General features: G+C 44.2%; 1 protein-coding gene across 3 annotated transcripts in view; it reads right to left on the bottom strand.

The window, feature by feature from the left end:
- The window catches only part of ddhd1b (DDHD domain containing 1b), an 85,568-nt gene that overhangs the window by 28,719 nt on the left and 33,209 nt on the right, over positions 1-23,640 (bottom strand). For all 3 annotated transcript variants that reach the window (XM_061811463.1, XM_061811462.1, XM_061811464.1), the window contains exons 8-11: positions 22,081-22,156; positions 18,345-18,494; positions 13,306-13,370; positions 12,287-12,465 (exon numbers count right to left, since the gene is read on the bottom strand). In XM_061811463.1, coding sequence (XP_061667447.1) covers positions 12,287-12,465; positions 13,306-13,370; positions 18,345-18,494; positions 22,081-22,156 — 470 coding nt within the window. The remainder of the gene's footprint in view (positions 1-12,286; positions 12,466-13,305; positions 13,371-18,344; positions 18,495-22,080; positions 22,157-23,640) is intronic.

The raw sequence follows: 23,640 nt of genomic DNA on the forward strand, positions 1-23,640 counted from the left end.
CCCACCTTGTAACATCAGCCCAAAAGAACAAACCTGTTTAATCGTGCTGTGGCGCGGCAAAACTTCAGCTGTCTTCTTTTCCTTTCGGCTTGTCCCGTTAGGGGTCGCCACAGCGTGTCATCTTTTTCCATCTTAGCCTGTCTCCTACATCTTCCTCTCTAACACCAACTGCCCTCATGTCTTCCCTCACCACATCCATAAACCTTCTCTTTGGTTTTACTCTCACTCTTTTGTCTGGCAGCTCCGTTCTCAGCACCCTTCCACCAATATACTCACTCTGTCGCCTCTGAACATGTCCAAACCATCGAAGTCTGCTCTCTCGAATCTTGTCTCCAAAACATCCAACTTTGGCTGTCCCTCTAATGAGCTCATTTCTAATCCTATACAACCTGCTCACTCCGAGCGAGAACCGCAACATCATCATTTCTGCTACCTCCACTTCTGCTTCCTGTTGTTTCTTCAGTGCCACCGTCTCTAATCCGTACATCATGGCCGGCTTCACCACTGTTTTGTAAACTTTGCCCTTCTTCCTAGCAGAGACTCTTCTGTCACATAACACACCAGACACCTTCCGCTACCTGTTCCAACCTGATTGGACCTGTTTCTTCACTCCCTTACCACACTCACCATTGCTCTGGATTGTTGACCCTAAATATTTGAAGTCCTCCACCCTCGCTATCTCTTCTCCCTGTAGCCTCAGTCTTCCCCCTCCACCTTTCTCATTCATGCACATATATTCTGTTTTATTTCAGCTAATCTCCATTCCTCTCCTTTCCAGTCCATGTCACAATCTTTCTAATCGTTCCTCTGCATGCTCCCTGCTTTCACTGCATATCACAATATCATCTGCGAACATCATGGTCCAAGGGGATTCCAGTCTAACCTCATCTGTCAGCCTATCCATTAGCACTGCAAACAGGAAGGGGCTTAGAGCTGATTCCTGATGCAGTCCCACCTCTACCTTAAATTCTTCTGTCACACCTGAGGCACACCTCACCATTGTTCTGCTGCCATCATACATGTCCTGTAGTATTTTAACATACTTCTCTGCCACACCAGACTTACGCATGCAGTACCACAGTTCCTCTCTTGGTACTGTGTCATAGGCTTTCTCTAGATCCACAAAGACACAATGTCGCTCCTTCCGACATTCTCTGTACTTTTCTACTAGCATCCTCGGGAAAATAATGCATCTGTGGTCCTCTTTCTAGGCATGAAACCATACTGTTGCTCGCAGAAAGTTACTTCTGTCCTGAGTCTAGCCTCCACTAGTCTTTCCCATAACGTTATTGTGTGGCTCATCAACTTTATTCCTCTATAATTCCCACAGATCTGAACATCCCTTTTGTTCTTAAAAATGGGAACTAGAACTCTTTTCCTCCATTGTTCAGGCATCTTTTCGCCCGCTAGTTTTCTGTTGAATAAGTTGGTCAAAAACTCCACTGCCATCTCTCCAAATTGCTTCCATACCTCCACCGGTATGTCATCAGGACTAACTGCCTTTCCATGATTCATCCTTTGTAGTCCCTTTCTGACTTCCCCCTTAGTAATCAATGCTACTTCCTGGTCCTTCACACTTGCCTCTTCAACTCTTCCTTCTCTCTCATTTTCTTCATCCATCAACTTCTCAAAGTATTCTTTCCATCTATTTAGCACACTACTAGCACCAGTCAAGACATTTCCATCTCTATCCTTCATCACCCATACCTGCTGCACATCCTTCCCATCTCTATCCCTCTGTCTGGCCAACCTGTAGAGATCCTTTTCTCCTTCATTCGTGTCCAACCTGGTGTACTTGTCTTCATATGCCTCTTGTTTAGCCTTTGCCACCTCTACCTTTGCCCTACGTCGCATCTCGATGTACTCCTTTCCCCTCTCCTCAGTCCTCTCAGTGTCCCACTTCTTCTTCGCTAATCTCTTTCCTTGTATGACTCCCTGTATTTTGGGGTTCCACCACCAAGTCTCCTTCTCCCCTTTCCTACCAGAAGACACACCAAGTACTCTCCTGCCTGTCTCTCTGATTACCTTGGCTGTAGTAGTCCAGTCTTCCGGGAGCTTCTGCTGTCCATTGAGAGCCTGTCTCACCTCTTTCCAAAAGGCCGCACAACATTCTTCCTTTCTCAGCTTCCAACGCATTGTTCTCTGCTCTACCTTTGTCTTCTTCATCTTCCTCCCCACCACCAGAGTCACCCTACACACCATTATCCTATGCTGTTGAGCCACACTCTTCCCTACCACTAGTTTACAGTCTGTAATCTCCTTCAGATTACATCGTCTGCACAAAATATAATCCACCTGCGTGCTTCTACCTCCCTCTTCTGGAAATAAGTGTTCACTACAGCCATTTCCATCCTTTTTGCAAAGACCACCACCATCTGTCCTTCAAAGTTCCTTTCCTGGATACCGTACTTACCGATCACTTCTTCATCGCCCCTGTTTCCTTTTCCAATATGTCCATTACAATCTGCACCAACCACAACTCTCTCGCTGTCTGGGATGCTCAGAACTACTTCATGTAGTTCCTTCCAGAATTTCTCTTTCAACTCTAGGCCACATCCTACCTGTGGGGCACAGCCGCTAACCACATTATACATAACACCCCAAATTTCAATTTCAAATTTTAGTCTCATCACTCGATCTGATACTCTTTTCACCTCCAAGACATTCTTAGCCAGATCTTCCTTTAAAATAACCCCTACTCCATTTCTCTTCCCATCTACTAAGTCGTAGAATAATTTAAACCCTACTCCTCAACTTCTAGCCTTACTACCTTTCCACCTGCTCTCTTGGATGCACAGAATATCAACCTTTCTCCTAATCATCATGTCAACCAGCTCCTGAGCTTTTCCTGTCATAGTCCCAACATTCAAAGTCCCTACACTCAGTTCTAGGCTCTGTGCATTCCTCTTTTTCTTCTGATGACTGATCCAGTTTCCTCCTCTTCTTTGTCTTCGACCCACAGTAGGTGAATTTCCATTGACGCCCTGCAGGTTAGCAGTGCTGGGGGCCGGCGTTGTTAACCCGGGCCACGACCGATCTGGTATGGGATTTCTTTAGATGAACGCTCATATTTGTTTGGCACAGTTTTTATGCCGGAGGCCCTTCCTGACGCAACCCTCTGCATTTATCAGGGCTTGGGACCAGCCTTCATAATGCACTGGTTTGTGCCCCCATAGGGCTGCATTCCAAAACTTAAGATGTATTTTCCTTCAAGGTAATGGTTCCCCAATTGACAATATCTCTGATGATCAGTGCGCAGGGACCCAGGAAGCACCTTTCTTCCAACCTGTCAGCCGTGCTGATGTGTGGTGGTGGTGCGGAGGGGATCGTCTCTTTGACCGCCTCCTGCACAACAGTACGGGCAGATGTGGATTTGTCACTTTACTTTTGCCTATTTCCGTTGTTCCTGTCACCCTAGATGATCTGGTTGTTGCTCCTGAACACTTCAAGGAAGCCCTTGGCCTATTACACCGTTCACGTAAGTCCAAATCTACCTGGCTCGGTGCTGACGACCCCACCTACATTGATACTTTTACGATGGACCAATACATATAAAAATCTTGTGTTACCGGGCAGCTTTTGTCATCTTCTTAGGCTATCCTGCCAGAAGACACACGTCTCGTGTGCAGCAGATACCTAGATAAGACCCAGAGGTCTGTATTCCACATTCCTTTGGAATAAATCCATTTGCTGTTAACTTTCTCTAATCATTGGTCAAATCGTCCTCGATTCGTGAACACGCGTAGGATCCAAACTCGCAAATACCTACAGTCTGAATACTATATATGATATTTCAGCTTTTCTTTTTGAACATGCAAAAACTTCTATAATTCAATTTTTTTCTGTCATTACAGCATGGCACGTGTACATACATAGAAGAAAAAATGACAAATGATTTTAGCAAATTGTTGCAGTATAGCACAGTGCAGCAACTGGTTAGAGCATTGGCCTCACAATTCTGAAGACCAGGGTAACAAATCCCGGCCCCACTTGTGTGGAATTTGCATGTTCTCCCTGTGCCTGCGTGGGCTTTCTCTGGACACTCTAGTTTCCTCCGACATCCAAAAAAGATGGATTCATTAGAGACTCTAAATTGCCCTAAGGTGTGATTTTGAGTGTGACTGTTGTCTGTCTCGATGTGCCCTGCGATTGGCTGGCAACTAGTTCAGGGTGTACCCCTACTCCTGCCCGATGAAAGCCGGGTCAGCTCCAGCACTCTTGCGAGCTTTGAGAGGATAAGCGGCTCAGAAAATAGATAGATGGATAGCAAAACAAGGGGGGTCTGAATACTTTCTGTATCCACTGTTCATCTAAATAGACAAAGACAAACTGGTTGAGCCTTTCACAGAGGATATTGCTGAAGAAGTTTTTAAAAACTGTGGGGGCATGGGTTTACCCAAAGGGGATAACAAGATATTCAAACTGTCCAAGGAGGTCAAAAAAGTAATAATGCTGTTTTCCATCTGCTTCCCTCTGTCATGCAAAGGAGATGGGATGTATTGGACAGATCTAATTTAGTAAATATATGGGCAAAGCAGGGGGGTTGAAATGAAGGGTCGCAGGGATTTATTTGATGATGTTGAGTACCCAGAAGTCGATCCAAGGGCGGAGATTGGTACCTTTCTTTTCAACGAAATAGAATTCAGCCCCAGGAGGAAGAAGAGGGCCAGATGAGTCCGGAAGCAAAGAGTTATGGGTAGAATTTTCAGTCTTCTTCTCAGGGTGGTAAAGATTGAAGAGGCGACTGGAGGGGAGAGGGGATCCCAGAAGCTCCTCGATAGCGCAGTCATAGTGGCTGTGGCGGGGTTCTGAGACATTCATCTGAATACCCTAACCGCTCTCTCTCTTGCACTTCCCCATAGGCAATTGACCCCTCTGTGGAAATTGCGTCATCCGCGTCGCTGACCAATCAGAGGCCAGAGATCTGCATAAACCACGCCCCCTTTTTGCACCCGCCGTTCCCTCAGACAACGTTGCCTGGTCCAGTATAGCTTTTGTTAGCGTTTTATCGTGTATTTGGGTTCTTTAACAATAGATATGGTTAAGAGGTGTAGTCACGGACTTTGTAATAGTGACGACAGGTATCCTGAAAGGCTAGTTGGTGGAGTTCAATTCGTACCCTTTCCAAAACCGAAGACCCAGTACGAATAATGTCTTTGATGGATCAAATTTTGTGGAAGATCGTATGATCAACTGAATCCATCTAAAATCAACCGGAACAGATATGTTTGCACGAAGGTATGCCCTATATTTGATTTTCAATACATGTCTCATATAAATGAATTAGCAGTTCTTCGCTTGCATAAAATAGCTACGTGTGAATGATTGACACACTTGATCTGTGTTGAGCGATATTTTGCGATGATCTGACTGCACAAACGTGTCTCTTTGTTGCCGGCTACCGAGCTACGGTAAACCGGACTATGTTTGCACGAAGGTATGCCCTACATTTGATTTTCAATACATGTCTCATTTAAATGAATTAGCAGTTCTTCGCTTGCATAACATAGCTACGTGTGAATGATTGACACACTTGATCTGTGTTGAGCGATATTTTGCGATGATCTGACTGCACAAACGTGTCTCTGTTCGGCGACTCCCGAGCTAAGCTAAACCAGACTAACGAGTCCGAAAAGCCTTCGACGTGCACCGAGACACCGAGACTGAAGGAAGGATGTTTGAGGACACTATAAAGTAGTGATTGTCGTACTCGGTCGGGACTTACGTAGGTTCGGCACTAATTCAAGAATAATTATTGAGGGGAGCGCGTGACGTTACACAAAGAAAACGAGAGAAACAACTCGTAAATCAAGCCTCGCCTTCTTTTCCTTCATACGGCGGTTCACAAACGGCTATACAGATACTTATACAGATTCTGCAAACAAGTGTGATATGTAACACGAAAAGAGGAAACTGTCAATGACGAATTCATCTTTGGGTTATAAAATATTATATTATGTGGCTTTTCGGTCTTCCTCTGACTCCGGAAAGATCTCGCGCTAATATCAATGGTTTCTCCGTCGATATGCATGTAAATACCATTGAAATACCCCTCGCTGAAATACTTGAAGCCCTGCTGTCTGCTTTTCAACGATATTTCACTGTTAGCTAAGAATGCGAGTGAGAAATCAGCTGGTAAATCGGACAGTTTCGCTCTAGTCTTTTCTTGCTGCGCCGCCATTTTTGCTAATTCTTTGTCTGAGGTTAGCACACATGGGGTGACGTAACTTCAGGAGGCGTGGTTAAGTGCCCTGTACGGAGGGGTCAATTGTCAAGTGTGGTAGGTATTAAAATCAATTATTTGAGTGAGGTTGAGTCGTGCCTGGCTGCAAGTCCCTGAAGAAAAATTCCTCTTAAAAAAAGCCTCATTCCTTTCAAAATTCAAACTTTGCCAGATTAACAGTTCATTTCACTCCCGACAGTGTCTCGAAAAACTCCCGAATTCTCTTCAGGTGATCGTCCCATTCCACGATGACGTCATCCATGCAGTCTTTGACACCTTCAAGTCCTGATGTCACGTTGTTGACGAGCCTTTGGAACTTTGCTTGGGCGTTTTTCAATCTGAACGGCATAACTTTGCATTGATTTAATTCATCAGGTGTAGCGAATGCTGAAATCGTAACTCAATCTGTGAGCGGCACCTGCCAGAAGCCTTTCAAAAGGTCAAACTTACTTGTGTACTTAGTTTGACCGATGGGATCAATGCAATCATCCACTCTCGGTATATGGAAGGAGTCAGTTCGTGAGAGTGCTTTGACAATTTTCATGTCAGCGCAGCACCACCAACCACCACTCTTCAGCACAAGAACACAAGGTGAACTCCACGGACTGTCAATGGGTTCAATGACCATTTGTCATTATCCAGCATATACTTCACTTCTGGGCGGCACAGTGGTTCAGCTGGTAAAGTGTTGGCCTCACAGTTCTGAGGTCCCGGGTTCATTCTTTGAACCGCCTGTGTGGAGTTTGCATTTTCTCCCCGTGTCTGCGTGGGTTTCCTCCCACATTCCAAAAACATACAACATTAATTGGACACTCTAAATTGCCCCTTCGGTGGGATTGTGAGTGTGGCTGTTTGTCTCTATGTGCCCTGCGATTGGCTGGCAACCAGTTCAGGGTGTACCCTGCCTCCTGCCCGTTGACAGCTGGGATATGCTCTGGCACTCCCCGCGACCCTCGTGCGGATAAGCGGCGAAGAAAATAGATGGATGGATGGATACTTCACTTCTTTCCACAGAATTTCCCTTTTCACAGAATTCATTCGATAGGAGTGTTGTTTCACAGGCACAGCATCACCTACATCTATATCATGACTGACAATATCTGTGCAGCCAGGCACATTGGAAATAGGTGAGATAACTCAAAAATCTGTTCAGCAGACAAATGTGTCAATTTCTCATTAAGTTGACCGAACACATCAGAGTTGCACAACTTTGGTGAAACATTATCACTCAAATAATCAAATTTCACATTTGCTACATCATCATCAACATTGTCATTAACCTGTACATCAACAACAGTACAATCAGTAACTGGAGAGGAGTGGAGCAATACAACTCAATTGTTTGATTTCTACTCTGTCATGATATTTCTTAATCATGTTTACATGACAAAACCTTTTGTGTTTACTTCAGCCAGGAGTCAGGACAATAAAGTCTGTGTCGCTAACCTTTCTGTTGATCAGATCTGGACCCTGATGTCTTGCTCTGAGTGGCCGGCCAGGAATGAGAAGTAAGACTAACTTCTTTCTTATGACTTTTTGTCATAATTTTAATTTAATTTTAATAATATTTTGTCTGGACAACTCACAAGCTATTGAAAGCCTGGTTCCAAAAAGTAGATAGTCCGAAAGATTCATCTCAGAATGGTGACTGAGCCATTGTTCTTTCAGATGGTTTAGTGCAGGGGTGGGCAAACATTTTGTCTTATGGGCCACAATGGGTTCTAAAATTTGACGGAGGGGTCAGACAGTATGCACACGCTAATAAATGTACAACCCGATTTACAAAGTGAGCATTGCGGAATGTGAATTTCAAATGTGAAAAATAGCGCTCATCCAGGTACTATGTTTGTCTCAATGAATATGCAAAATGTGGCATTTACATACTATGTGGCACAATACTGGGTGGAGAACATGTAAATAGATTAAAATAGCACACCGTACATTTAAATTTAAGACTCAAAGTTAAAGATATCAACATTCATTGAAAAAACATTTCTAAACGAAATAGTCTCATTCATTTCTGCTCCGCTCATTTTTTTTTCCATAACACAATAAAAAAAAATTAGCAATTTTAGTAGGAACAGTGTTGCTGGTTGTCTTTTTTTTTTTTTTTGGCCAGTGCATCAAAGTCTGGATTTAGTTTTATTGTGGTTTGTGTGTAGTCTAGATCAGACAGGTTTCTGGGCTGTCACTGAGAAACACAGAGTTTCGGCTCCCTCCGAAGATTTCCTATTGGGTTTAGGTCTGGAGACTGGCGAGGCCACGCCAGAACGTTGATATGCTTCTTATGGAGCCACTCCTTGGTTTTCCTGGCTGTGTGCTTCGGGTCATTGTCATGTTGTAAGCAACGACCCATCTTCAGTGCTCTGACTGAGGGAAAGAGGTTGTTCCCCAAAATCTCACAATACATGGCTGCGGTCATCCTCTCCTTAATACAGTGCAGTCGTCCTGTCCCATGTGCAGAAAAACACCCACAAAGCATGATACTGTCACTCCCATTCTTCATAGTAGGGATGGTGTTCTTGGGATGGAACTCAGAATTAGTCTTCCTCCAAACAGTTAGTGGAATTATGACCATAAAGTTCCATTTTGGTCTCACCTGACAACAAATCTTTCTCCCATGACTCCTCTGTATCATCCAAATGGTCATTGGAAAACTTAAGATGGACCTTGACATGTGCTGGTTTAAGAAAGGGAACCTTTTGTATCTCCACATAGGCCCTCATGGCTTGGTGTTCTCGGCCTGTAAGAGAGAAAAGTCTCCCCCGCGGGGGTAAGGTGCTGGGCAGTAAATTAATGGCGCAGTCATACGGCTGGGTGATACGGAAGAGACTTAGCCTTTGCTTCAGAGAACACCTCCTTCAAATCAGAATACCAGGGAGGCACTAGAGTCAAGTCCGGCTCCGGCTGCGAGTCCCGTGGTAATTACAGAGTGACCGGCGGTCCCTTTTCTGAGGGCATGCAAGGCACATGACACCACATTTCGAGCCCTGTGGCTTGATTGGCCAGAGGCCCAGTCAATGAGGGGGTTATGCTGCTTGAGCCAGGGGCTCCCCAGAATGAAGTCACTATTCTGGGAGTCGAAAACGTGGAAATTCAAGCGTTTGGTGTGTGCGTCAGGGAACGTCATGTCCATAGTCTGAGTGCGGTGAGTTATTTGGCACAAAAACCTGCTATTAGCCGCATAAGCGTGCCGGAGACACTGCATTCTAAATGTCTCTTAAGCCCAGTAAGTCAATTAGTCGTGGGTTCAGGGGATTGGCGTCTGACCCAGAGTCGATGAACGCCGTAGCTGTACATAAACACCTGTGCTTAGTGTCACATGAAGCAGGGACCGCGTCGAACTGCCCGCAGTGAAGTTTAAACTCACCGTCACGGATACCCTGAGTGCGGGTCGTGCAGGCTTGACCGGACAACGAGCCACAAGGTGGCCCAGGCGTCCGCAGTAGTATTAGCGACCCTCTCGCCGGGGTTGTTGGCACTCCTCGGGGGAGCTGTTGACCCCCTCGACTTGCATGGGCTCCATCCCATCAACATGGGCCAGTTGGAGAGCGTTGTGCGGTCCGGGGTTCTGCCGGGCATTCCCCTGTAGTGATTCGACCTGTTCCTGTATCGCGAGCTTCTGGTCGATCATCAAGGCAAGGGTGATAAGCAAGTCCAGGTTCGTAGGCAGTTCCAATGAGACAAGGCTGTCTTGGATCACGGGCGACAGCCCAGGAAGAACACGTCGAGGAGTGCTCCTTCGTTCCACCGGCTTTCGGCCGCCCGGATGCGGAACTCGATCGCATAATCTGCAACTCTGCGTTGCCCCTTCCGGAGCAAGACCAACAAAGTCGCCTACTCACATTCTGAGGACATGTATTGGAATACCTGCGTCATTGCTCCCATAAAGGAGGACCAGGTGCGACGTGACGAAACCGAGGCTCCATTCAGCTGTGGCATGGACTTCTGCGCTCCCCGTCAGGTGGGAGATCACGAAAGCTAACCGGGAGCAGTCGTGGGAAAGGCGGAGGACTGTAACTCAAAGTATCACATTGGGTGAGAAAGGGCTTAATATTATCAGAGTCTCCAGAGAACCGCTCGGGCCGGGAGAGTACTGAGCACATGGTTCACTGGGGTTCAGCGCCCTGCAGAGGATCGGGCTCATATGGACTTGGACTCATAGCGGCGGTAGCTGCCTTCGGACTGGTGTCGGTAGCATTGGACATGGACGTGAACCAGGAATCCAGCCGAGCACATATCTGATGTAGCCGGTGATTAGTCACTTGGAGACCAGCTTCCTGCTCGTCAATACGTCTTCCTTGGATTTGCAGGGACTGACGGAGCGAAGCTGAGTCAGCTTGGTCCATGTTATGGCCAGATCGTTCTGTCACAACCAGAACATGGGGTTGGACCCAAATGCACAACTCAGGGGCCGAATAGGCGGTGTGGGAAACATCTTTTTTCAGTGCGGTGTCGAGAATCAAATAGGCAGTCCACGGAAGCAGCGCTAATGAAATTGGCAGGCATGAAAGGCAGGTAAGTAGCCAGGCAGGAGTCAGTACACGGAAGATCAGGAACGGAATCACAAGAGTGCGGGAACGAGGCATGAGGAAACGATCTGGCAAAGGCCAGACTGTACGTGTGGTCCTATTTGTATAGGCCATGATTACGTGAAGCAAGTGTGCGCCTCCACTGATTGCTGCAGGTGCGTGCCACGTCGGGGGCCGGCAAAGCCTGGACAGGGACCGGCACGGCCATGTCAGAAGCGCAATAGCTGAGGGGCATGAATGGAGGGGACAGTGAGGTGGGGGCATACAAGGAGCACTGGAGACCGAGGATAATACAACGAGGTAGGAATGGTTCTGGTAACGCGAGTGATTTACGGACGTAAGTGTGAGGTCTATGTACCACAATAACATGTTAATACACTGGCGATGGTTTCCTTGTTGGCGATGACATAGGTGAAATGTTTTCTGTAAATCTTCATAAGGTTTTCACACACTGTTGCTGCTATTTTTGCCCATTCCTCCATCCAGATCTCCTCCAGAGCAGTGATCTTTTGTGGATATCACTGGGCCACACATCGACTTTCAACTCCCTTCAAAGATTTTTCTGGGGTTGAGAGCTGGAGACTGACTAGGCCATTCCAGGACCTTGAAATGCTTCTTATGAAGCCACCCCTTCAGTGCCTTAGCGTTGTGCTTGGGAACATGGTCATGCTGGATTACCCAACCATTTCATCTTTTTTTTTTTCCTCTTCAATGCCGTTGCTGATGATGTTTTTACTAAATATCTCACATCCATTCTTTCCTTTACACAGATCAGTCATCCTGGTCCCTTTGTAGAAAACAACCTCAAAGCATGATGTTTCCACTTCCATGCTTCCCAGTATGTTTGGTGCTCTTTGGCTGCAACTTAGTATTCTTTTTCCTCCAAACTGTCCATTGATCCACAAAAACATTTTTGTGCTTGATGGGGTTGAGGTCGAGCTCTTAAATATTTTCACAGTACACGGTATCCACAGTTGGAAGCCTGGAATTTTTCTAAATTCTTGGTCAAATGATGAATTAGGATGTAGTGGGAACCATAATTTATTTATGTATTCAATTATAGAAAGGAATTTTTAACATTTTGACAGAGCAAATACAAATTATTATGTAAGACACACTATATACTTCCCTAGCTGAGCATCGGTTGAGGGGTTAGCATATAGAGCGTATTTGATTGACAATCGCACTCCCTAAATATTGCAGTTATTCATTGATCTTGTCAATGTAATTTATCACATTACTTGATAATATTTAAATTTATCAGTGATTTGTTTTTTAAATTATTATAAACTGAAGGGGTCCCATAGCTCAGTGGTCTGACCATTGGTTTGGTAAACCAGGGGTCGTGAGTTGGTTTCTCACTGGGGCTGCCACCGTCAGGTTTGGCATCTGGCGCAAAAACTGTGCCAAACAAATATGAGCGTTCATCTGAGATGAGACGCAGTGGCGACCGCTAACAGGACAATCCGAAAGAATGTTTATTCTCATTATAAACTGTATCTATAGTATGGTTAACCTCCAAAGTGCTTACCCATTATGCTGGCCTTGCCCAAGCTGGTAATGGACTCTCCATAGTGACGTCGTGCCTGGGGCGGAGAGGTACAGGGGCTGGGAAGGCTTTCAGAGTCTGATATAGAGGTTGTTTCCTTGGGAAGGTTTAGCATTGTGAGGCGGATGTGATCATATGGCATGGGGCTGGTTGTGTTGTACCTGTCACATCAGAGACACACAAATCAACATGAACTTTGACTTAAAACACATCCTTGAGGAGGTGCCTCAAGACATAGCTACACACAAAGTGACAGAAGCTGACTGACAACTTTCAATACATCTTCTAGTCGAGGGGCTCTATGCGACACTTGGACGATGGTTCCCTTGGAGCATTGATCTTCAAACATTGCATTTCAAACTGACGATATGTGTCTTCGTTAGGAAACTCTCTTTCTGTGTCATGACATCAGAAAAAATCAAAATAAAAGCATCAAGTTGGCTATCTAACACTGACCAAATAACCAAACAGTGTATTGCAGTTGTATGGTATCTGCTGAGATTTGCAACCAACAAAATCTAAATTGCCACACTTCCAGGTGGTCAATGTGTTCCAAATGTCAACACCGTGGATCAAGGGAAAATACAATGTCATCTCCAAAACATGACCATATCAACAGCTTCAACAACTGTTGATTTAAAATCCGTGTGGATTAACAACACTGAACCAAATATTATTTTGAGTTTGTGCTGTCTTACCAATTAACACCAGAACTTTAAACCAAGCATTTCAATTTAGTCTTAAAGTTGTCCAGGTCAATATGGGATCTCATCAAATGAATCAGAGGCACCCAATACAAAAATATAAGCAGAACCATCCATCCATTTTCTCTTACTGAGCCTGTTCAGGGACGTCGAGTCAGTCATATGGATGACACTTTAGAGACACTAATTCACATTCACACTGATGGCTTTTGATTGGGAATTCAATTCTGAAGCCCATGCATCAGCTGTGTGAACCACTACACACTGATTACAAATGTACATTACAACTTAACTTACCAGTGAATTTGAACAGGTGCAATATTACTGTAGTGCTTTAAGATAAGAGGTTCCAATCTGTACGCCTAAAAAAAGCAGAGAGAAAAAAGTTATTTCGGCTGAAGAAAGTATCTTTTTTTTTAATTTTACATTGGTTTCCTATCTTAGTTCAAGTAAAACAACTAAAATTTGAATGCGACCCCTTCTGGGAAGCTGTTCTACCTCTGATATGCTTGTATTAACATTATGTCATGTGTTTCCAATAGACCAAACAAAAATGTCCCACGGTCAATATTTGATACATCCATAGTTTCTGACCGGGCTTCGCAAAGTCTTTACGAAGTAAACAGAAAACGCATAGGCACATTTCTGTGCTCAGTGTGCATCCCATTGAATATGTCAGATCTGTTCTATAATCTAATTTCAGTAAATAGGAGGACCTTCATAGACACAATCTACAAAATCTACAACGTGTATGCCTCTTATTCACCCTTTCACACACCCAAATGCTAGATTACAGTGTAGAAAATAAGTATTTGAACACCATGCTATAGTTCAGGTTCTCCCACTTAGAAATCATGGAGGGGTTACAGTACTTACGCAGCCCATTTTTTCAGTTTTATAATGACAGTGTCCACCACCACTGCTTTAGTTAGCAACACAGTCTGGGCAACGTAGAGCAAAGACGAGCTAGACACGCTGCTTATTTTTACTTTCGATATTAATGGAGCGAGTTAAAAAAGAAATGGTGTTGTTTTAAGATGCAAGGATTGTCGGAGTATGTGAATAATCGAAGAAAAAGTGGTGAAACTGGATGAGATTTTGTCTTTTCCGAGTGGGAAATGTCTGCTCTGAAGCCAAAGTAGAAAGCGGAGGATGAAATGGTGTGTACTTTTAAAATTCCACCTTGGCACAGCCTGATCCAGGATGACAGCACAGATAATACAGTGCATAAAAAGCTAATTCTGTATTTTAAATATAGGAGGCAACATAACATTAACCTTAAAACGGTTTGGGAGCATCAATCATCATCAACCCCGTCGTAGGTAGCTTACGAGAGGCTGGCTGCTTGAAAAGTAGATCTTAGGATAAAAAAAGAAGTCTGGGCACCCTTGCTGTAGTTGTTCACCAGGTTTGCATACACTGCAGGAGGGATTTTGGCCCACTCCTCCCCACAGATCTCTAGATCAGACAGGTTTCTGGGCTGTCGCTGAGAAACATGGAGTTTCAGCTCCCTCCGATGACTTTCTATTGGGTTTAGGTCTGGAGACTGGGTATGTCACGCCAGAACCTTGATATGCTTCTTACGGAGCCACTCTTTGGTTTTCCTGGCTGTGTGCTTCAGGTCACTGTCCTGTTGAAAGACCCAGCCACGACCCATCTTCAGTGCTCTGACTGAGGGAAAGCGTTTGTTCCCCAAAATTTCACAAATACATGGCCGCGGTCATTCTTTCTGTAATACAGTGCAGTTGTCCTGTCCCATGTGCAGAAAAACACCCCCAAAGCATGATGCTGGACATGCACCTACGATGAAAATTACCGACCCCTCCATGATTTCTAAGTGGGAGAACTTGCAGTATAGCAGGGTGTTCAAATATTTATTTTCTTCACTGTATCTTGCTAAATGTCACCCATCCAACTAATCGGAATCAGATGTTTCCAATCACTTCCGTGGCCAGAGGTGTATAAAATCAAGCACCTAACCCTGCAGTTTTTATAAATATGTCTGAAGCAATAAGTCGCTGAGTCATTGAGTGGATTTTACCTTGGAACTGTGAGGGGATGTCACCTGGGCAGCAAGTCCTTTCTTGAAATTTCCACCTTCCTAAATATTCCACAATTGACTGTCAGCCATATTATGAGAACACAAAAGCATTTGGGAATGACCAACTTGGTCATAAGGTGTCAGGTCACGTAACCTGATGGACCAGCGTAAGCAAGCAGATGCTGAGGCGCATCGTGTGAAGAGGTTGCCAACTTTCTGCCAATTCAATCGGTACAGATCACCAAACTTCACGTGGTCTTTAGATGAGCTCAAGAATGGTGCCCAGAGAGCTTCATGGAATGGGTTTCAGACTGACAGTTGCAGCCATACATCAACAAGTGCAATGCAAAACGTCAGATGCAGTGGTGTAAAGCACGCCACCACCGGACTCTTGAGCTGTTAAGAAATGTTCTTTGGAGTAATGGATCACACTTCTCCATCCAGCAGTCTGATGGACTCGTATTTATTCAATTCGGTGTCGGGGATCAGGCAGGCAGTCAACGGGAGCAGCAGTAACAAGGACGTCAGGCGTAAGAGGCAGGTCAGTGGGCAGGCAGGAGTCAGTACACGGGAGATCAGGAACGGAATCACAAGAGTGCGGGAACCAGGCGTGAGGCAACGATCTGGCAAAGGCCAGACTGTACGATACTATTTGTATCTGTCCTAATTACGGGGTATGAGGCGCAGGTGTGCGCTTCACTGATTGCTGCAGGTGTATGCTGTGTCAGTGACAGGGACCGGCAGGACCATGACAGCCCTCTTAAGTTCCAGTGAAAGGAAATCTGAATACTTCAGGATACCAAAGGATTTTTTCGTATTCCATGCTCCCAACTTTATAGGAAAAGTTTGGAGTCGGCCCCTACCTCTTCCAACATGACATCCAACGTGCACCAAATTAAGGTCCATGAAGCCATGGATGATAGAGTCTGGTGTGGATGAACTTGATAGTCCTACACAGAGTCCTGACCTCAACCCAATAGATATTACACAAGAAGCCCTGGCTCACAGGCTAGGCGTCATTCATCTCAATGGTCTTCTGTTTTTGACTTCATCAATGCTCTTCTGGAAGAATGGTAAAATATTCCTGTGTAAACACTCCTAAACCTTGTGGACAGCCTTTCCTGAAGATCTTGAGCGGTTTACGCTGCAAACGCTGGACCAACGTCATATATTGAAGTTTAAGGATTTGGTTTTGGGGCATGGTGGATGACTGGTTAGCACAATATGTCTCATAGTTCTGAGGTCCTGGGTTCAAATCCAGTTTCACCTCTGTGGAGGTTTGCAAGTTCTCCTCATGCCTGTATGGGTTTTCTCCACGTATTCTTCTTCCCTCCCAAATTCCCCAAAAATGCACAGTAGGTTGAAGCCTCTAAATTGTGTGTTGGTGTGAATGTGAGCACAAATGTTTTTTGTTTATATGTGCCCTGCGATAGGATGGTGTCAAGTTCAGGGTGTTCCCCATCTCTTGCCAAAAGATACAGTGCCTTGAAAAAGTATTTTCCCCCTTCCTGATTTCTCTCTCTCTTTTTTTTTGCATATCACACACACGTTTCAAATCATCAAACCAATTCTATCACTCAGAGACAACCATGGGAAATACAAAAATGCATTTTTGAATGGCAATTCAATTTATTAAGGCACAAAGAAAAGCAGAGTTCATGAAATATCCAAACAAAGATTTATTCTTGGTTAACATCAAATGAAAGTCCCCCTGGTTTGAGTTTGCAGTTCCTCTCCACACCTGGGGTTGCTGCTACGTCCCAACAATTGTTCCTACTCCCAGACTGATGGTCCGAAGAAAACCAATTGTTTTATAAAAGCGATGCTAACGTGGTGTGGCTTGACATAGCAAATGTGAATCGATATTGTACAAGTGGGTTGAGTTCTCAAAGGAAATATTTCACATTCGATCTTACGTCAATGTCATTATAGCCAAGTATTTCAGCTTTCTGCACGGCTCCTCAGGCTCCTTCGTGAGCTGACAAGCCATCAATGTCAAAGGAGCCTGTCAATTAGAAAAGGGATGAGGGATAAAAAAAAATGGTCTTCACACCTGGTGAGGAGACTATGACATAAACCTATCTAAATCCAAAAGAGTATATAGCCAACCTGTCTGATAGGCAGATGGGGAATTTGGCCCAAAGACAGCTCAGAGAGGGGCTCACAATGATTGACGTCAGCCAGCTTCCGAGGAAACTAGGAAAAGGTGTGGGGCTATCAGCTCACTCGTTATAACCGTGCAATGCTGCCCCTAAAGATGAGCGAGTTACAATTATCCTCGGCCAGCAAGCTATGTTGGCAATTACAATTTTCTACTATAGGAAGTGGTTGGGCCTTCTCCGCCGCTTCTGTGACACAAGCCTGTTTGTCAAAAATCCCTTTGAGGTTCATAAACCTTGGATATGAACAGGAGAATAACCATCTTCTGTTCAAGCTGAGGGAATCAATGGATGAAGCAGTGAAAAATGCACAGATGACTGTTTAAAGTGTAAATGGAAGACCAAGAGGAGGTGGACCAAGTCATCTGGCACAAAAGAAAGTCTTGGGGAGAATCCAACAAAACAGACACACATGGGGGCAGAGGAAGACAAGGGTTGTGTAAGAGGTCTCATAAGTGGTGCAGGACTGGCAACTCATAAAGGCTGTATACCAGGGAAAACAGGGAGCAAGGACACATTGGCCAGAGGGTGTTCAATGTCCTCTTTGTAAGGACAGTGTATGACAAGTTTCCTGATCACTGATCTCTCCCATGGTTTGGAGGTAAGAAGTGCTTGTTCCGCATCAAAGTCACTGAGGGAATTCAACAGAAGGGTGGAATGTTGCATTTTTACAGGGCCATCTCAAATGGCGGCACAACTTGGTGCTGAAGAAGATGAAACCTGATAGACATAGTCAATATTTAGACATCCCATTCCTGAGACCACGAGAGGCTAAACAGAAGTCAAGATTTAAATTGGGAAGACCAAAACTGTTGATTGCCCATCCTCTGGGTGTCCAGTATTTCAGAGGCAAGCTCAGGGAGGTGGTGGAGAAGGTGTATAAGTCAAGGTACTCGGAGCAAGGATAGTGATTAAGGCACAACAGCCCAGTGAGGGTAGCTGCAGGGTTTGGCAGGGACACATCCCAATCAAGCCCCTGCCCTCTTCCAGGAGATGTACTGGTAAAAGGGGGTGAAAAGTCCATGAAGTGTGATACCAGCTGATCAGCCTGCAGCTGCCCAAAGGTGTGCAGGAGGAGGGATAGCAGGCAGCGTTGCAAAGCAGGAAATCATCACCTGTACCTAAAATGAACTCACCACAGGGTCGGTGGGATGGAATATGTTGAAGAGGCGTTTGCAGATTGACGTGGGGAGAATATGGTCCTGCAAAACATTGCTTCCTGGACGCATGCCTCGTAATGCCAAGAATACTGCCAGAGGTGAGCCCATGCAGAAGAAATTCTCCACCTGAAAGATTAAAAAAAGAACATCGCTCTTGAAAGCGGAAAAGTCTAACACAGTATACAAAACCATGTAATGCAAGGATACATGAGAAGGATTGACAACTTTTTTGACCAATCAGTGAGCGTCATTTTCTGACCTCAGCCCATGCTGCCCGCAGCTGCGAGCCTTCACCCACAAACAAAGAGAGCGCATGGTTACTTTAAGCCTCTGAACTGCGAGTGTATCGTCCTGCTTGTATCCGATTGGGAAATATGGGACTTCGATGTGGCTGGGGAACGTGTAATGGAGATGAGCGCTATCCAGAGAAATTACTGGGAGGATATCTCGTGCGCTTTCCCACTCCAAAGCATAATTTACATCAATGCAAACGGTGGATTAATGCATGTGGCCGACCTCACAACCATCTGAACGTATCGAAGATAAATCAGCACAAAGCCATCTTTTCCAAGGTAAATTATTCAGTCGGTGTAACACCTATAAAGGAAGGAGGAAGCTCTACCTGAGCCGGACGAAACTCAAAGTTTCCAGCCGCACCTCGGCTCTGCTCTCAAGCATTCTTATGCATGAAAACACATCACGTTAATACAAATATTTTGGGCCTACATTTATGTGTACAGTACGTACGTTCAGACCTATAGAGGACACACATACTGCCATAATTTATGTAAATCAATTATCCACCAAGAACGCAGATATCATTTTGAATCGACATGTTTATGTAGAGTAAAAATTTAAATTTAACCTGCGTGCATGAACAATAGGCATCAGAAATCTTATCACATTCAATGTCCAACATTAGTCTATGAGGCGGTTCATTCTTTCGCATGGGCAGCCAACACAATGCAGAAACTTTAACTGGCGTTACCGTTTGTGAAATCTTAACAATTATTAATTCAGGCCTTTTCTGTACACTCTGTCAATATTTCTGATACCATAGGCAGAAAGGATACAGAAATACTATGGAGAATTTGCTCTAATGAATCGCTCATAACACAGTTCGGCCACATTGAGTCCGCCATTTTGACCGGTAGCTTGGGGTGCATAACAACAGTATCTAAGTAGGCGTGGCTTAGGCACCCTGCGTGGATCTATCCATAGGGGCATAAGCTCAGTCTTCTGAGAGGGGATCAGAGTCAAGCTGAAATGAGATGGCTCGGGCATCTGGTTAGGATACTATCTGTACTTCTTCGTGAGGTGTTCCAGTCACCTCCCACCGGGAGGAGGCCCAAGGACAACCTACAGTTCTGTGAAAAAGTATTCATCACCTTCCTGATTTCTGGTTTTTTTTTTTTTGTATATCTACCACACTCAAAGGTTTCAAATCTTCAAGCCAATTTTAATATAACTCAGAGACAACACAAGCTCGGTCTTCCGAGAGGGGATCAGTCTTTATTATAGTAGAGTCATGACCACCTTAACTGAGGTCAGCGAGGTCTGCAAGTTTTTAGATATTGTTCGAGATTCTTTTGACCTCATAAATGAGGTCGCACTCTTGGAGTAATTTTAGTTGGTTGTCCACTCCTGCGCAGATTTGCCACTGTTCCAAGTTTGGCTCTGACAGTTGTTCGCTAGAGCTCCAAAGACTTGGAAATGGCTCTGTAACCTGTTCTAGACTAATGGATTTCAATCACTTTTTTTATTGTTTCTTCTTGAATTTCTTTGGATCACGGGATAATGCATTGGTTCTTGACATCTTGAAGCCTACTTCATGCTCTTTGACAGATTCTATTACAGTGATTTCTTGATTGAACAAGTATAGTGGTAATCAGTTTTGGCTTGTGAAATTGAACTCACCTTTCCCATATTTTTGATTAGTCAAAATGACTTTGAAAGTAATTACTTTTTCACAAAGGTTCTGAAATGTTTGGATTTTTTTTTGTGCCTCAATAAATTGAATTGTCATTTGAAAACTGGATTTTGGATTTCCTTGAGTTGTCTGTGTGACATTAGAATTGGTTTGATGATTTGAAACCTGTGTGTGTAATAGACAAAAAAAAATAAACTGCCATCAGAAACGGGGAAAATACTTTTTCACGCCACTGTAGCACATACTGATGAGATGATGTCTCCTGGCTGGCCTGGGAATGACTCAGGATCCCTCGTTAAGAGATGGATAAACTGGCTGGGGAGAGGGAAGTCTTGGCTCCCCTTCATAAGCTCGTGCACCTTCAACCCAACATAGAGAAGACAATGTTCAAACTAAAACTTGTTTTGCAAATATGTATTAATTTTGAATTTAATGCCTGCAGCAATTTAAAAGAGCTGGGACAGGGGCAATTGAGTTCTATTACTTACTTTTAACAACACTCAATTAGCAATTGGGAACTGAGGACACGGATGAAGAGTTCTAGGTGGAATTCTTTTTCATTCTTGCGTAATGTCCAGTGTGTCCTATTTTGCGCTTTATAATAGTGTTCCACTTATTTTCAGTGGAAGACAGGTCTGGACTTCTGGCAGGCCAATCTAGTGCTCACACTTCTTTACTACAAAGCCACACCATTCTAACACATGTAGAATGTGGCTTTGCATTGTCTTTGTGAAATAGGCAGGCACTTCCCTGAAAAAGATGTTGTTGGATTGCATCATAGGTTGCTTCAACGTACTGATGTGCAATATACCCATGTCATTTCCAATAACGCACCCCCAAGCAATCACATATGTTGGCTTTTGAGCTTTGCACAGATAATATTCCAGATGCTTCTTTTCATCTTTGGAACGGAGAAAACGACACCCAAGATTATCAAAAACAATTTGAAATGTGGACTCGTCAGACTAGAGCACATAATTACATTTAGCATCAATCTGTCGTAGATAAACTTGGGCCCAGAGAAGTCAACGATGCTTCTGAACGTCATTATTACGTGTTTTTTTTTAAACTTGTATTCATACAGTAGATATAGGGACGAACTCTGTTAACTAACAATGGCTATCTGAAGTGTTGCTGAACCTACTTTTCAATGCCATTTACACAATGATGCTGTTTTTTAATGCACTGTTGCCTGAAGCACCAAAGGTCATAGGCATTCAATGTTGGTTTTCAACCTTGCTGTTTATGTAGATATTTTTCCCAAATGTATTTATATGGTGCATTTCATACACAAGGTACCTTAATGTGGTATACATAATCAGAAGCATTTAAAAAATAAAGACAAAAATAAAAACCATCTTTAAAACATTTTTTAAAAGTAAATACAACATAGAGTGTAGGAAAGACTATATAAATGTGGAAGTGCTTTAAAAAGCAAAAGTGGAGTTTTAACCTGGATTTACAGATATTGATACCTGGGCCTGAATTCAATTCAATTGGGAACTTATTTTGTTTAAATGCAGCATAGCAGCTAAAAGCTGGTCCACCATGTTGGCTTTGGACTCTGTGCTTCAAAATCTGATCTGGGTCAATAGATCTCACAGCCCTTCTGGGCTTCATTTTACTGATGAGTGTATTGGATCATGCAGTATGGCCTCTATATGTCTTCTCTCAAAGTGTTCTTCATGCAGTGGATTGTGATACCTTCACCCCAGCCCTGTGATGATTGGCAGTGATGTCTCCGACAATTCATCTTAAATGAATTTTAGCTTTACAAATTACCTTGAATTTCAATGCCGGAACTGCAACACAAGACAAGGTCTGTAGACCCTGGAACTGATCTTCCAAATCCCTCAACCTGTGCAGAAAAAAAACAGATATTTTACCCTTTGTACTCATGCACGTCCAAACAAACCAAGAAAACGCACAGAAACAAATATTAGCCCATCTATTTGCAACTCAATTTAGCATTGCCACAGTCCTATCCAAATGAATTTGATCGCAAGGTCAATTACTTTGTTTTGTTGTATTCTGATGATATTATGTTGCACATCAAAAGATGAACTTCGGATGGAATTTCATAATTCCATCTTTTATTTCATGGTATTTACATCTGTATCATGTGTCCCACAAATTAGGACATAGCACCTTTTGAAGCCACCCACTTTTCAAGTATGCAAAAGTATGGTGACAGTGTTTGGAGTTGCTCAGGTGTTGTTAAGATGATTGCTTAAACATTAGATAGTGCTTGATTTTGGCTTTGACCAGTCAAAACTGCATTTGCTGTTAACCTGAAAACCAAAGAGCTGTTGATGGGAGAAAAGTATACTATTTTGATGTTGGGAGAGGAAGGATCATGGATCATAGCCATTAAGCAAACAGGGCATATCCAATACACCAATTTGGAATTTCCTGAAAAAGAAACGGGAAACTACTGATGTACTGAGAAACAGCCATTGAAGGGGTCGGCCAAGTCTATCAACTGCACTTGATGACATAAATGTGACAGCTGTGAAACAACACCTAAAGACAACAATCAGTGACATTACTGCCCGGCGTGCCCCCCCCAAAAAAAAGAAAGCTGTTAGACTATCATCCACCCTGTCGCTTGATTCAGGTGTGGCCAATATGTCAAGCGCACGTACATAAAGGAGTGTTCTCGCAAGCCGGCATCCTATTTACAGCATTCGCGGAGATGCGCGCGTGCATTCCCCCTATCCCGGCCACCACCGCCACGCTCGTCGATCGTAATAGGCTGGCTGCTTGAAAAGTAGATCTTGGCAGGAAAAAAGTCTGGGGACCCCTGAGTTACATTGAAAATATTTCTGGGATATAACACGGGTAATGTTTCAGTATCTGTCATAGTCCTGCCAATCCCAGCCCTGGCTGTGCAGGTCCCCTACACACCTGCAGCTCATCGGTGATAATGAACCCTAATATATATAGGACCCAGCAGATGGTCTGGCTTTGCCAGATTGTTGCCATCCATGCCTCGTTCTCGCACTTCCTTGTTTCTGATCCTGAATCCCAGTGTATCAACCTCTGCCTGTCCTCCAACCAACCCAGTAAGCTTAACGTCCTTGATACTGCTGTTCTCTCTGACTGACCTCCCGGCTTACGACCTTGGAACGGATAAAGACCTTCCTTTAACTGCCTCCCTGCCTACCTAGTCGTGGATTTGGGTCCACACTAGAGTTCTGATAATGACAGAACAATCTGGCCATGACATGGACTCAGCTGACTCAGAAGCCATCTGCCGCTCTCTACAGATCTAGGGCAGATGCCTGGCCGAGCAGGAGACTGCTCTTCAGGTTACCAACCAAAAACGTCTCGAAATCTGTG

This window comes from Syngnathoides biaculeatus, chromosome 23, assembly GCF_019802595.1.
Source record: "Syngnathoides biaculeatus isolate LvHL_M chromosome 23, ASM1980259v1, whole genome shotgun sequence".
Lineage (NCBI taxonomy): Eukaryota > Metazoa > Chordata > Actinopteri > Syngnathiformes > Syngnathidae > Syngnathoides > Syngnathoides biaculeatus.